Source organism: Mastacembelus armatus, chromosome 3, assembly GCF_900324485.2.
Source record: "Mastacembelus armatus chromosome 3, fMasArm1.2, whole genome shotgun sequence".
Classification (NCBI taxonomy): Eukaryota; Metazoa; Chordata; class Actinopteri; order Synbranchiformes; family Mastacembelidae; genus Mastacembelus; species Mastacembelus armatus.
Genome location: NC_046635.1, coordinates 13,681,039 through 13,697,686, shown reverse-complemented (window position 1 = coordinate 13,697,686; position 16,648 = coordinate 13,681,039). Strand labels below are relative to the sequence as shown.

General features: G+C 43.6%; 1 protein-coding gene across 1 annotated transcript in view; it reads left to right on the top strand.

Moving 5' to 3' along the window:
- Positions 1-15,574, top strand: part of spon1a (spondin 1a) — a 135,908-nt gene extending 120,334 nt beyond the window's left edge. The window contains exons 12-16 of the mRNA XM_026320545.1: positions 12,362-12,532; positions 12,632-12,799; positions 13,160-13,324; positions 14,436-14,702; positions 14,826-15,574. Of these exons, the coding sequence (XP_026176330.1) occupies positions 12,362-12,532; positions 12,632-12,799; positions 13,160-13,324; positions 14,436-14,702; positions 14,826-14,989 (935 nt within the window). The 3' untranslated portion in view covers positions 14,990-15,574. The remainder of the gene's footprint in view (positions 1-12,361; positions 12,533-12,631; positions 12,800-13,159; positions 13,325-14,435; positions 14,703-14,825) is intronic.
- The last annotated feature ends 1,074 nt before the right edge of the window (positions 15,575-16,648 follow it).

The following is a 16,648-nucleotide window of genomic DNA, read 5'->3' as shown; positions in this document are numbered from 1 at the left end:
AACAGCTTTTTCTAGGATTTTAGAAATAAATGGCAGGTTGGATATTGGTCTATAATTAGCCAAGACTCTTGGATCAAGACTAGGCTTTTTGAGTAAAGGTTTGATTACTGCAGTCTTAAAGGCCTGTGGTACGTAGCCTGATACTAGAGATAAATTTACCAAGTCTAATAAAGATGAGTTCATTAATGGCAGGGTGTCTTTAAGCAGTCTAGTCGGGATGGGGTCTAAGAGACACGTTGATGATTTCGATGAAGCAACTACTGATGTAAATTCAGAGAGATCTATGGGAGAGAAGCAGTCTAAACATAACTGAGGTCCTACAGATGATTCAAGAGCTACTGTAGTAGAAGATTCATTTATTGCAGGTATAGGAAGCATCTGCTGAATTTTATCTCTAATAGTTGTGATTTTATTTGTAAAGAAAGCCATAAATTCATCACTGCTGAGAGCTAAGGGAACACTGGGCTCAACAGAGCTGTGACTTTTTGTCAGCCTGGCTACAGTGCTGAAAAGAAACCTGGGATTATTCTTATTTTCCTCTATTAGTGATGAATAGTACATTGCTGAAAAGAAACCTGGGATTGTTCTTATTTTCCTCTATTAGTGATGAATAGTAAGCAGTTCTGCCTTTACTGGCTTAAAGTGTTTTCTTCAAAATGATGTGAAAGTCCTCTTGTTCATTCATTCACAGAAAACAATACACTGATTTAAATTCTCTAAAACACTCTGTTTAGAAAGGACATATGCAGGAAGGTGTGTCTGCCCATGAATAGTCATGTGATTTACCTGAGAAGACAACGACCCCCATAATGAGCCTTTCAGTCAGGAATGTGGCTGAGAGGGAACCCCAGATCATAGCACTTCCGCCACAGGCTTGTACAGTAGGCACTAAGCATGATGCGTGCATCACTTCATCTGCCTCTCTTCTTACCCTGATGTGCCCATCACTCTGGAACAGGGTAAACCTGGACTCATCAGACCACATGACCTTCTTCCATTGCTCCAGAGTCCAATCTTTATGCTCCCTAGCAAATTGAGGCCTTTTGTCTCACTGCCTCACTGACTAGTGGTTTTCTTAAGGCTACACAGCTGTTCAGTCCCAATCCCTTAGGGTTCCCTTTACATTGTGCGTGTGGAAATGGTCTTACTTTCACTATTAAACATAGTCCTGAGTTCTACTGTTGTTTTTCTACGATATGATTTCACCAAACGTTTAAGTGATCGCCGATCACAATCAGTCAGGATTCTTTTCCGACCACATTTCTTCCTCGAAGATGATGGTTCCCCACTATCCTTCTGGTTTTTAATAATGGGTTGGACAGTTCTTAACCCAATTTTAGTAGTTTCTGCAAGCTCCGTAGATGTTTTCTCTGCTTGATGCATGCCAATGATTTGACCCTTCTCAAACAAGCTAACATTTTTTCCACAACCATGGGCTGTGTCTTTCGACATGGTTGTTTAAGAAATGAGAAGCTACTCATTGCATCAGTTGGGGTTAAATAACTTGTTGCCAGCTGAAAGATAATCGCCCATGCAGTAATTATCCAATAGGAGGCTCTTACCTATTTGCTTAATTAAATCCAGGTGGCAACTTTTTTTTGGCCAGGCAATGTAGCAAAGCAGAAATATAACACGGGCAATTCATAAGTGATTGTATAGGTTTCAGGTCTTGCCTGAAAGGGAGTAGTTTCAAAGAATTTATGGCAGGATGTAAAGCGAGGGGTTTCTTTCTCAAGAGTCTAGTCACTAAGAGTTTTACAGCCATAAATTGTCTAAAGGACATAAATGGACATACAGTATCTCACAGAAGTGAGTACACCCCTCACATTTTTGTAAATAATTTATTATACCTTTTCATGTGACAACACTGAAGAAATTACACTTTGCTACAATGTAAAGTAGTGAGTGTACAGCTTGTATAACAGTATAAATTTGCTGTCCCCTCAAAATAACTCAACACACAGCCATTAATGTCTAAATCGCTGGCAACAAAAGTGAAAATGTTCAAAATGGGCCCAAAGTGTCAATATTTTGTGTGACCACCATTATTTTCCAGCACTGCCATAACCCTCTTGGGCATGGAGTTCTCCAGAGCTTCACAGGTTGGAATCTTCTTCCACTCCTCCATGATGACATCACAGAGCTGGTGGATGTTAGAGACCTTGCACTCCTCCACCTTCTGTTTGAGAATGCCCCACACATGCTCAATAGGGTTTACGTCTGGAGACATGCTTGGCCAGTCCATCACCTTTACCGTTAGCTTCTTTAGCAAGGCAGTGGTCACCTTGGATGTGTGTTTGGGGTCGTTATCATGCTGGAATACTGCCCTGTGTCTCCGAAGGGAGGGGATCATGCTCTGCTTCAGTATGTCACAGTACATTTTGGCATTCATGGTTCCCTTAATGAACTGTAGCTCCCCAGTGCCGGCAGCACTCATGTAGCCCCAGACCATGACACTCCCACTACCATGCTTGACTGTAGGCAAGACACACTTTTCTTTGTACTCCTCACCTGGTTGCCACCAGACACGCTTGACACCATCTGAACCAAATAAGTTTATCTTAGACTCATCAGACCACAGGACACGGTTCCAGTAATCCATGTCCTTAGTCTGCTTGTCTTCAGCAAACTGTTTGCGGGCTTTCTTGTGCATCATCTTTAAAAGAGGCTTCCTTCTGGGACGACAGCCATACAAACCAATTTGATGCAGTGTGTGGCGTATGGTCTGAGCACTGACAGGCTGACCCCCCACCCCTTGAACCTCTGCAGCAATGCTAGCAGCACTCATACGTCTATTTCCCAAAGACAACCTCTGGATACGACGCTGAGAACGTGCACTCAACTTCTTTGGTCGACCATGGCGAGGCCTGTTCTGAGTGGAACCTGTCCTGTTAAACCGCTGTATTGTCTTGGCCATCGTGCTGCAGCTCAATTTCTGGGTCTTGGCAATCTTCTTATAGCCTAGGCCATCTTTATGTAGAGCAACAATTCTTTTTTTCAGATCCTCTGAGAGTTCTTTGCCATGAGCTGCCATGTTGAACTTCCAGTGACCAGTATGAGAGACTGAGAGCGATAACACCAAATTTAACACACCTGCTCCCCATTCACACCTGAGACCTTGTAACACTAACGAGTCCCATGACACCGGGGAGGTAAAATGGCTAATTGGGCCCAATTTAGACATTTTCCAAGGGGTGTACTCACTTTTGTTGCCAGCAGTTTAGACATTAATGGCTATGTGTTGAGTTATTTTGAGGGGACACCAAATTTATACTGTTATACAAGCTGTACATTCACTACTTTACATTGTAGCAAAGTGGCATTTCTTCAGTGTTGTCACATGAAAAGATATAATAAATTATTTACAAAAATGTGAGGGGTGTACTCACTTCTGTGAGATACTGTATTAAGTCTACATTAACTGCATTCCTACATTCTTGCAGACCTGTCTGATCATTTCATGAGCATGTCAGATGATGAGGAATAGTGTCGCCATATGCCATAATGAAGGCAGTTGAGTTATTATGTTATATAGGATGGGAGGTAGAATAATAAGATTTGGTGTCCTTTGAAGAGCTTCAATGTAGGTCTATTTTGTAGAAAGATAGGTCTGATGTCTCTGCCAGGACTTATCCGAGAGCACAATAGCAATGTAGTCAGGAGGCTGGTCCACAAATACATTTAAAATCTTCTCTATATCTCTAGTGAATCGAGAACATAACACAAAATTGTTTTAATTACATTCCTTATGTGGAAGTGGAAAGTTTCATCAGAGTCATTGATATGCCTGACAGCACTCTGATTTCCATCCTCCACTCTAATTTGCTGAGCTAGTGCAATTATTTGTAAGGACAGTTTTGTTGCTCGCTTCAACCAAAAACTCAAACCTGTTTCCAAGTCAGTTATTGCTTTATTGAGCAGAACTTGCACTTGTGTATCATTACTTGACCACTTGCTTCTTTGCTGTACGTAGTCAAATGCACAAAACCAAGCACAAGCACCAAGCACTCTGAGGTGACACTTAATGCTTAACTTATTATCTGTAAGTAACTTAGAAGGGAGTCTGCATTTATTTTGCACAACTGCAATTTCTCTTTGATAAAATTTGACTAAAAACAATGTAGTTCATTTTGTTACAAAACTGATTTAGAATCATGTTTTTTGCATATCTACGTGTAGATATGTTACATACAGATATGTTACATACACATGTAACACTGTATTTGTATTTGAAATTTCAACAAACAGCAAAAAATGATCCAGAGTCAACTTTGATAGCATAAGCAATTCAGTTAATCCAACCTGTGCTTGAAATAGTTTCTGAGCATAAATAGTGAAAACGTTTGAAAAAAAAAAAAAACTCACCCATTGCTGAGCTCCACAAAACTCCAGTAAGAGCTGCAGTACTGCCTGATACGTGTGACAGACCTACAGCAGCAGAATATGTTCACATTCCTGATTGAGGCAGGAGTTATATCATTGAGTCAATTTATGGCTGTAAAACTCTTAGTGACGTACCAGGGTAAACAACAGGGGATGGTACAGGCCCTCTCCAACAAGTACTGCACTGTCAAGACTCCATTTGGCAAAGAGCAGATCACCGGCTCTTGACAAAGAAACCCCCCCTTGCTTACACCCAGCCATAAATACTTTGAAACTACTCCCTTTCAGACATGACCTTTAACCGTTTGAACTGGTCTATATATCATGTTCTTGTATATTTCTACTTTGAATGCTAAATATGTAACGTGTGTCTAGACCTATACAGAGCTGTCAGACTACAGTGTGATATAGAAGCTATGCTATGGTTTATCTGTTATTCATGCTTGATGCTTGTGGTTAATCCATATAACTATAAAGTTGTATTGACTCTCATTTATGTTACTGATGAACTATTGACTCTGATTAGTTATGTTTGTCATGTGTTTCAACTTTGCAGGGTGGAAAAAGAAATAGTTCCCATTTTTAAAAACACTCTTAAAACATACAACATAATAGGTTATTCTTGATTCAGAGAGATCAGTGAGACTGTTAATCAGTCACATTGTGTCAAGCACAGTCAGATGGATTACCCGCCCAGGACAGAAACGCACAAAAGACAGTACACAGACAGACAAACTCTGAACACCCTGAAAAAGAGAGAACAGAATTCCAGAACAGAAGATCCTCTTGCTCAAAGGAGAAAGACTCAGAAAAAGAACACCTCACAGAAGAACCATGAAGTAGGGACTGCTTTTACTGCCCATATGGAGGAGAGACACAAAGACATCCTGACCGCGTGTGGCCAAACACTTAACTCCAGCGGACCAGCTCACATCAACCAAACTCCATGAGACAACCCTGCAGCAGCCAGACGAAGAGCGAGTAAAGGCGATGAACTGACTCCAGGCCTGCAGCCCAGGACTTCGGAGAACGTCTATGTCTCTCCTGGAAACCCACTGGCAGACTGCAGTCAGACCAGCCCACAGCGGAACAGACCAAGCCTCAGTAAACCGGAGGACAAAACAAGTAACCTGTGGCTGTGCTGGTTGTCTCATGCTAATTTCAGTTGGTCCTCCATAGTTACTAGAGCTTCCTCCTAAACTGTGTTTAGACGTTAGGCTGAAACACAGAACATACAGTGGGTACAGAAAGTATTCAGACCCCTTTAAATTTTTCACTCTTTGTGTCATTGCAGCCATTTGCCAAAATCAAAAAAGTTCATTTTATTTCTCATTAATATACACTCAGCACCCCATCTTGACAGAAAAAAACAGAAATGTAGAAATTTTTGCAAATTTATTAAAAAAGAAAAACTGAAATATCACATGGTCATAAGTATTCAGACCCTTTGCAGTGACACTCATATTTAACTCACATGCTGTCCATTTCTTCTGATCCTCCTTGAGATGGTTCTGCTCCTTCATTGGAGTCCAGCTGTGTTTAATTAAACTGATTGGACTTGATTAGGAAAGGCACACACCTGTCTATATAAGACCTTACAGCTCACAGTGCATGTCAGAGCAAATGAGAATCATGAGGTCGAAGGAACTGCCCAAGGAGCTCAGAGACAGAACTGTGGCAAGGCACAGATCTGGCCAAGGTTACAAAAGAATTTCTGCAGCACTCAAGGTTCCTAAGAGCACAGTGGCCTCCATAATCCTCAAATGGAAAAAGTTTGGGACAACCAGAAGTCTTCCTAGACCTGGCCGTCCAGCCAAACTGAGCAATCGTGGGAGAAGAGCCTTAGTGAGAGAGGTAAAGAAGAACGCAAAGATCACTGTGGCTGAGCTCCAGAGATGCAGTAGGGAGATGGGAGAAAGTTCCACAAAGTCAACTATCACTACAGCCCTCCACAAGTCAGGGCTTTATGGCAGAGTGGCCCAACGGAAGCCTCTCCTCAGTGCAAGACACATAAAAGCCCGCATAGAGTTTGCCAAAAAACACATGAAGGACTCCCAGTCTATGAGAAATAAGATTCTCTGATGAGCCCAAGATTGAACTTTTTGGCGTTAATTCTAAGCAGTATGTGTGGAGAAAACCAGGCACCGCTCATCACCTGCCCAATACAATCCCTACAGTGAAACATGGTGGTGGGAGCATCATATTGTGGGGGTGTTTTTCAGCTGCAGGGACAGGACGACTGGTTGCAATTGAAGGAAAGATGAATGCGGCCAAGTACAGAGATATCCTGGAAGAAAACCTCTTCCAGACTGCTCAGGACCTCAGACTGGGCCAAAGTTTCACCTTTCAACAGGACAATGACCCTAAGCACACAGCTAAAATAACAAAGGAGTGGCTTCGGAACAACTCTGTGACCGTTCTTGACTGGCCCAGCCAGAGCCCTGACCTAAACCCAATTGAGCATCTCTGGAGAGACCTGAAAATGGCTGTCCACCAAAGTTCACCATCCAACCTGACAGAACTGGAGACGATCTGCAAGGAAGAATGGCAGAGGATCCCCAAATCCAGGTGTGAAAAACTTGTTGCATCATTCCCAAGAAGACTCATGGCTGTACTAGCTCAAAAGGGTGCTTCTACTCAATACTGAGCACAGGGTCTGAATACTTATGACCATGTGATATTTCAGTTTTTCTTTTTTAATAACTTTGCAAAAGTTTCTACATTTCTGCCTTTTTCTGTCAAGATGGGGTGCTGAGTGTACATTAATGAGAAATAAAATGAACTTTTTTGATTTTGGCAAATGGCTGCAATGACACAAAGAGTGAAACATTTAAAGGGGTCTGAATACTTTCTGTACCCACTGTAGATGTTCACTTTTTGGCCCTTGCCCAATTTCAGAGCTGCCAGCATGGCCATCACTTCTGCCCTCTGTGCCGACTGTTGTCCTTCCAGCCTTTCTGCCACCCTTACCTGCAACTCCCCTCCTGTGTCTTCCACCACCGCATAAGCAGCCTTCAACCCCTCTTTCTCATCTCTGAAACAGCAGCCATCCGTATAAAGGTCACGTGCGTCCTGGAGTGGCGTGGCCTGCAGATCTGGGCACACTTTTTCCTCTTTCAGGACTTTTTCCTCGCACCTGTGGACTTGTCCCGTCCCAATCCTGTCTGCCATGTTAATACGTTCATGTGTATATGAGATATGTGGTTCCTCCAGAATCCTGCTCAGCCTTTGTTGTCTGAGGGAGGAGAGTGTGAATATCTGGGAATTGACATAAGCCACCACACTGTGAATGGTGAGCACCCTAAGTGGGTGTCCCATGGCGTGGTGTCTTCTTTCCATGGTGTCCAATGCAGTACTTGTGTACATCAAGACTCTCCTGACTCCCCCTTTTTTCTGGAACAGGACGCCGTTGGCAACTGCGTCCTTTACAGAAACATCCAAGAAGAAGGGCTGAGTATAGTCAGGAATGGCCAGATCTGCGGCCGTGGCCAGAGCTTGCTTGAGGGAGATGAAGTTCCGTTCTGCCTCAGTCGTCCAAACGAGCGGTGCTGAAAGATTCCGCATGCCCTGTTCCTTGACTAGCTGACGAAGTGGAGTGGTAAGGTTGGCATAGTCGGGAATGAAAGAGTGGCTGTAGCCCGTGAGCCCCAAAAAGGAGAACATATCTTTGACCAGTACCGGCCGGGGGGTGGTGCAGGATGGTAGACCTGTGAGCAGGTGATAATCCCGCCCCTGCTTAGGAGATCAGTCGGCCCAAAAAGGCAACTTGTTTACGGCACACTTATAGTTTAGATTTGCTGACCTTAAAGCCCCTCTCGGCTAGATGACGCAGCACGGACTCCGTGGCCTAGAGACAGGTCGCGACGGAGGGTGCGGCGAGCAGAAGGTCATCAACATACTGGATTAAAGTGGTGCCTTCTGGCAAAGCGCAGGAATGTAGCACCTGTTTCAAAACCTGATTGAAAATACCGGGCGAGAGAGCGAAGCCCTGAGGGAGTCTGGTGTACCTGAGCTGGCGTCCCCGATAAGTGAAAGAGAAAATGTCACGACACTCCTCTGCCAACGGGAGGCAGAAGAAGGCATTGGCCAGATCAATACAAGAAAACCAAGTCTGGCTAGGATCCAGGTTAGCCAGAGCCACATATGGTTTGGGAACCAGAAAGGTGGAAGTTACTAATATATCATTGATGGCCCTAAGATCATGTGCCATACGGAATTTACCTGTACCCTTTTTCTCAACCGGTAGAATGGGTGTGTTCCACCGTAACGAGGAGGGTTCTAGCACCCCCACTCGTATTAAGCCTTCAATGGTATCCCTAATCCCCTCCTCTGCCTGAGGTTTATGTGGGTATTGGCAGATCCAAAGGGGAAGCCCCCCTTGGACCTGGAAGGTGACTGGGGCACAGTCCGTTAAGCCCACGTCCGTGGGAGACTGAGCCCATAAGAAGTCCGGCAGCTGAGATGGTCAATGCGTGCCATGTCATGGTACCTGGACACCTCTCTATGTTCCAATATAGCATGGTCTGTGGCTGTCAGCTGAATGCAAAAAGTTTTAATCTGAGGAACGTACCGGACCTGCGGTATGGGGGTGGTCTGCCAGTCTTTGTGGGCCAACGCCCTCTTGAGAATACCCCCCAGCACTTTTGCCTCATGGTCAGGATGTAGGGCGAGAGACACGTGGTCCACTGTCCTCACTCATGCGAAACCAATCTTGTTGGGCCGGGAGAAGCTGCACTCCCGCCACCACCCCCTCGGGGGCGACATAGATATTCTCGGCGTCGATGCTCCAGGAGTCTCCCTCAACCTGCTCAAACGCCTCCTTGTACCAATCGGTTTGGAGCTTATCATAGAAGAGGGTAACATGGAGAGGGTCCGGGGGAGGAATTTAGGGCTCGAGGAGCGAGATCCAGGGGCACCAAGACTGATACGTGGACCATATGCCCTTATGTCCCGGACTCTCCGGGCACAACCTAGCCCAGTAGATGTCGGCAACCTCATTCACCAGCGGCTTCAACAAGCATTGTTTTCGTTGCCCGTCTGAATATGTCCGACATGGCAGTTGCAGGCCATCTGGCAGAGTAACAGTAAGTCCCTTGGGGGCACACAGAATAGTGGCCCCAAGCTTAATCAATAAGTCCCGGCCGAGGAGGTTGACAGGAGTGCCAGGTGAATAAATGTAGGGGTGGCGTACCTGCTGGCTGCCCACCTGGGTGAGCAGAGGTCGAGTTATTGGCAGAGTCCGTTTCTCCCCGAGAAGCCCATGATGGTGGTCTTGTGGTTCGACAAGGTGGAAGCCAGGGTGGTGTTGAGAGTGGAACACGTAGCCCCTGTGTCGACCAAAAATGACAGATTCGTATGGTTCACCTTCATGGACAGCAGTGGATCTGCCGTGTTCGTTCCGCTGTCCAGACCTCTCAGCGGGGTGTGTCAGTCTCGGTAGGAGTCCTCCCAACTGGATGGAGGACCCCAATCCATCACAGGCATATTGTGAGCCGGTGTGGGGCCACCCCTACCACGTTGCAGGTGCACTCCCTGCCCTCCTTGAGCTCGGCCTCAAGCCATACAGCCCCTGTATAGACAGTCCTTGATCCAATGATCATTTCCGTTGCAGAGGAAACATTGGGCTGAGTCCCTTCACGAGCCCCCATGACCACCGCGTCCTCTCCACCCACGGTCCCCCCTCGGAGCTCCCCTGTATCCTCCCCTATTGCCTGGAGGGTGATGTTGCGGCTCCCAAGGAGGTACTGGGAACAGATCAGAAGTATCCGGAGCATCTACGCCCCACTGCCACATAACCTTCTTGGCCTTCTCTTTTTTGTCTTTGTTCTTTTCGGCATCCACTTTCTGCCTTGCTTCCGCCAACTGGAGCTTCAGCAGCTGGGTCTGGAGCTCCTGATTTTGCTCTCCTTCCTTCAGCATCTGCTGCTGGACGCGGGTGAGGTGATGCACCAAATGTCTCTCCCACACCACTGAATCAGCCCCCTGCAAAGCTGGATTGTCAATCATGGCCGTTTTGATCTTTTCTGGGACCCCCTCCAATACCGCCTGTCGGTACCACTCCCTTTGGGGACCCGGTTTACCTGGATGACACCCTGTCTGTCGAATCCACAACTCTTTACTCTGGTCTAAGAAAACTCTGGGGTTATCTTTAACGTTCCAAGTCACCTTTGGGACTGCTGCTGAATTTGGCAGCGGATATTTCTCACGGATTGCCTTGCCCAGGTCACCAGCCCACCGGGCAAACGGCTCCTCATCCGGGATGCGGAGGGTGCCCGCAGCCTTCTCTGTCTCTTGCGTCCATGCTGGTCAGGCATCTCTGAATCACGGCTCTAAAATCCCCAATAGCTAGTCTCTGTCCTGCGGTCAGCGAGTCCAATTTGCCGAGCCACAGGCCTCCCCCCTCTGCTACTGGGGGAAGTTGGTCCACCAAAGCCTGCACATCCCCAACCCGTAAGGCCGGTATTTAAACCCACCTCCGGTGTCCATCAAGGGGAACATCAACAAATCATTCTGGGACCCCAGTCCCCCACCGCTCGGTCCTCCGTTCCCCTCTGCACAGTCTATTAGGGTCCCTCTCAGAGACACTTCCCCTTCATACTTACCTCTTCTTTCGCCACGTGCCTCTCATAAATATCTTTACTTACCTCTTCATTGAGTTTTATATTTAATACCATACATACGTCTTTATTCCTATGTTATAACAGATATTATACAGACACACATTCACAGTTTACCTGCCGATTGAACACGGCTCAGGTATTATTCAACTGTGGCCTGCCGATTGCACACGGCTCAGGTCTTCACTCACACTGTGTCTGCCGATCGCACATGGCTCAGACACACTCACAGTTTACCTGCCGATCGCACACGGCTCAGGTATTATTCAACTGCGGCCTGCCGATCGCACACGGCTCGGATAGTTTTTTTTTCTTTAATTGTATTTTCTTTATATATTTTACTTTCGATTTATAACTTTCAATCCGTCAGAATTTGTAACCAATCCGAAATACACATCGACAGTATCAATTTTAGTGGTAGTCAATTCAGCAGAATTTAATATAATAGAGACTGTCAATGTGGTCTTTCGGACGGTTCCTCAGTCCAATTCCTTCATTTTCCCCTCCAAGACCGGACGAGACCCCAAATTGTTGAAAAGTCAGACCTTGTGACCTTTACCCGAGTCCATTGATGGAGGGTTAAAAGAAGAAAGTTAGGAATCGACACACCGGTTTATTGTAAAAATACAGAGACATCTCCGGAGATCAACTCACACACGCAGGCAGAGAGATCTGAACTATAGGTGGAAACTATACCTTGTATATAGCTGGTGACCACCATACCAGGACTTTTCCACCAAAAGGAATTTAGTCTATTACCATATATGGAGTTGTTATTCCCTTGTTGTCTTTTATGTGTTCTGGGCGGTGGTCGCTGAGCAAGCTAAGGCCAGTTACTTTCTTTATCTTATATGAAGTCCCCATAGGTGCGTCTGCATTTCCACACGTGTAAATATTTATATTCGCTATATGCAGAACTGGTTGATAATCACTTTTAACTGAAATTATTGTCACATACAAATCTTACAAAAGGACAAGTTCCACCTGTAATAGTCCAACACAAATGTGCAAATCAACTCCTGTCAATAGTAATTACAGTATGAGCTGATCACTTTCCCATTGAACTGAATGAGAAAATGTGTCCAAATTTTTGACTGGTAGTGTATTTGGACATGGTTTCTGACCAGACCAAGCCAAACAGGATTAAAACCCTGTGTCTGAACTAGGAAATAAAGCTAACCTAATTTCGGTACATAGAAGCAGTTGACAAGGCTAATGGGAAGATAGAATTTATAACACCTGTTAAGCTACAAATTTACAATTTTGAATTTCCTGTGTTTTTAAATCCTTTTGACAGTTATAAAATGATGAACCTCTCTCTAGGCTTGCTAACATCTCCCCTTTGGCCTTTGACTCTTTAGATGCTTCCACCTGCATGATGTCAGAGTGGATCACCTGGTCTCCATGTAGTGTCTCCTGCGGGTTGGGCACACGTTCCCGGGAACGTTATGTTAAGCAGTTCCCTGAAGATGGCTCGGTCTGCACCCTACCCACAGAGGAGACTGAAAACTGTGTGGTTAATGAGGAATGCTGTAGGTTTTCCAATATGGCCTCTCTACTGACACACAACATACAACAGAGCTAATATAAGTAGTCCTCTAGGCTAACCATCTCTTCCCTCTTGGTCTTAGTTCCCAGCAGTTGCCTAGTCACAGAGTGGGGTGAATGGGATGTTTGCAGTGCCACTTGTGGTCTTGGCATGAAGAGGAGAGAGCGCATGGTGAAGATGCCTCCTGCAGATGGCTCCATTTGCGGGGCAGAGGTGCTAGAAGTTGAGAAGTGCATGATGCCAGAATGTCGTGAGTAGCAGCATTTCCAGGCTCACAACAAAACTGACACCTCCTACACTTCAAATCTGGTGATAATGGCCTCATTACTGACTAGGCAGGAGCCTGTAGCCTGACAATAACCTTACTGTAGCTTGATGGAAATAGCACGGATGAAACAAATGTCACAGATGGCTTACCTGTCTGCATTTAAAAACTTGTAGAATACATTTTTACAGATTTAACCCTATAGTAATAAATTTAAAAGCAAAAACAAAACACAGGCCTGATCTGATTGTTTTTGCTGTAGTGTAAATGTCTAACATACACAATCATTTAATATATAGTACACCAGATGTGCGTGTACTGTGCTGAGACACCTCTTTTCTCTAGACACAATTCCTTGCTTGCTGACTCCATGGTCTGACTGGAGCGACTGCAGCGTGACTTGTGGGAAAGGTCTGAGGACACGACAGCGCATGCTCAAGTCCCCTGTGGAGCTGGGAGAATGTACCGAAGAGTTGGAACAGGTGGAAAAGTGCATGCTACCAGAGTGTCGTAAGTAATAACCAACCCTATCTACACACCCTTATGATGGACATGTATGCAGATTTATAATTTATAGAAAGTAATAATAATCTTTGTTATACAGGTTATTTCTTGATGCAGAGATATACCCTATACTTTATTCAATTCAATTCAATTCAATTTTATTTGTATAGCGCCAAATCACAATACAAATCATCTCAAGGCACTTTACAAAAACTAAAACTAAAAACCCAACAATTCCCTTATGAGCAAGCACTTGGCGACAGTGGAGAGGAAAAAATATTTATATATTTATAGCAGACAGCAGAAAGAAGCTTAAGTCATATGTACAGTACCTTCTCTAAACTGACTGATCTTGTTTGTATATATGAATATAGTGTATTTGTAGCTGGAATTAAAACTCTAGAAGATTGTAAAAAGAAACAGTAGTTGATACAAAATGACCAAAGTAAATGCAAATAATCATTCACATAATCAGATAATTAAGTCTGTACTTCCCTATTGTTCTACAAAATGATTCCCTAATAAGGCTATATTCTAAAACTCTATATTCTTATTCGACAGTTAACCCTCCATCCTGGGCGTGCTCTGTTGTACTTGTCCCTTCCTCACACCTAGTGTCCTAAGGAAAACTTTCTCCCAGATACTCTTCACCAACATCCTTGAGAACACTGTGTCCCTTAGTGTCAGACTATACTAGGTCAGGAAGAACATAAACATCAAATATGATTATGAAATCCACAAGTGTTAGTGAACTCTGTGAATCAACCTGTAAATGAAAACCTGTGAAACAAAAAAAAACAAGAATACAGTAAGAAACAATAACAATCATAATCAGTGAGAATAATCAATCATTAAAACTCATTTTTCCATTACAGGTCTTAGACTACCATTTTGCCAAATTGCCCACCTGTTATTCATATATAATGCATGACATATGGTACACATAACACTGTATCAAAGCATGGCAGAGGGGGATTCATTAAGGTTGTGTCATCTGGATCCTTTAATATACCTCTCTTTGTCTTCCTTTCTCATCATTTACAACTCTCATTTCACTTTTCTACTGTTTCAAACATCCACTGAACTTGTGTTTTTCTGTCCAATTCTGCTTACGCAGCCATAGACTGTGTCATGTCAGAGTGGACTGAATGGTCAGAGTGCAATAAGTCATGTGGGAAGGGTCATACAATCCGAACACGCATAGTGACACTGGAACCTCAGTTTGGAGGAGACCCCTGTCCTGAGACCATTCAGAGGAAGAAGTGTAAACTCAGAAAGTGCAATCAAGGACAAGCCAACACTGATGAGAAGAAACGACGCAAGGAACAACGTGAAAAAAGGAGGAGCAAACAGGGCAGAGCTGAGATTGCCTCTGAGCATCCAGGTTGGTATCCACCGGTATACATTCAGGAGTACAACACCATACAGATAATAAAAATAAAATGCAAGACTAGTTCATATGAATCTGGAAGTCTCTCTCATCCCATTCCTTCATTTGTATCTCCAGGGTGTAAAATGAGGCCGTGGTCGAACTGGACAGAATGTACCAAGCTGTGTGGTGGAGGTATTCAAGAACGGCTCATGACAGTGAAGCAGAGGTTTAAGACTGCCCAGCTGTCCAGCTGCAAAGACCGGAAGGAGATCAGGGCTTGTAATGTACACCCCTGCTAGGGGTTTGAGAACAGGACAGAGCATGGGACGCTGTTGCACAATGATTCAATGCACTCTGTTTAAGGCTAAAATGGCACATATCTGAGTCTGTATTTGTTAAATCCAGAGCTGAGTCAGTCAGTTGTCAGGAGATGATCTTAAAGATCTCTTTGGAAAACTCTGGATTTAAACAATGCTGATTCTTCTGTGCTTTTAAACTAGCTCTGATAAAGATACAACTCTTTTGCAAGATTACTGTAAACTTGTGGTATAGTATTTGGAAAATATAATTATGAAATATAAATTGATTTAATAATAGGATAAATACCTGTTACATATTGTGGTATCCTTCTGTAGTATGGTTTAATCCAATCGTTAAAGCACAGATGCCTAGCCATTCCAGTGATTTATATGCTTTCAATTGTTCAGTTGTTTCTAGGACACAAAATGCCCAGTTGACTTTTTACCCAGCTATATCATTTGGACAATTATTAGAAAATGTAGTTATTTTTTTGCTGTGGAATTTTTGATAAGAATGTGCCCCAAGATTCTTACCAAAGTCTTGTGTAGATGTTTTCTAGATGTCCTTACCTTTCTTTATCTCTGTTCCTCTAACATATTAATGTTTTGGAATAATATCATGTTTACAATAAAAGTAAATGTGACAACTTGTCACTTGGAGCTGTCTTTTAATTCAAGGGAAATAGATGTAATGTGAACAGTTGATGGTTTACATATTTGCTGCCACTAGATGGTGATGATTAGTTTTAAACAGTTTACCTTTCATAAGCCAAATTGAGGTTCCTAAAAGGCTGTATGAAAAATGGAAGATGATTCAGAGGAATAAGACAGGTGTTCATTCTTGTGTGCTGATTTAGTATACAAAGAAAACATAAACACTGTTTATAATAATATGCAGCACATTGTCAGTCATACAGTAGTAAACTGTACAAATTCTAGTCAAAGGCAATGTAGGAAGAAAATAGAAAAACATTTAATGACTGTTTGTTACTCTACAGAGGGTCCACTTACACACAGGTTAGAGAGTGCTGGCTGAAAGCTTGTGTCAGCTTTTCCTCAATGTGATGCTTTGTGGACAAGGGTAAAGAATACACAGATATTACAATGCCATTCCTGTTTCCATGGCAACACAACCACACATGGGGATGGTCTATATACTGGCAATATACATGGAGGGGGTATTAATACAAGATTAAGCAGTTTAAAAAATACCTGTGGAGAGTATTACAAAAGGCACACAAATTAAAAAGAAGAGGAAAAAAGAAATGCACATTTAAATCTGTGTGTAATCCAGGTATGTGCGATACAGTTGTGGAACCCAGCTGCAGTATTAACATCAGGGAAATTGCACAAAGATGCAAGTAGACCTATAACTGTGATATTATGAGTTTCCTATCTGTGGAAAAACATTTATATTCTGGAGGATGGCCACACTGCTGACATAAAAACAGAATTTTCCACCTTATTCCTCATTTAGCCTGTTTCTCATTGTGCCTTATGATTCAATAACTGGAGGAAAATTGTAGGTGTAATGATGTGGGGCTAGGGTCCTCAAGCATCTTTTAGTGTCAGTCAGCTGAACTTTCCCCTTTTTATCAAACATGGATCATAAGTCTCTAATATATTATGTATAAAGTAAATTCAGATGCATGATCAAAA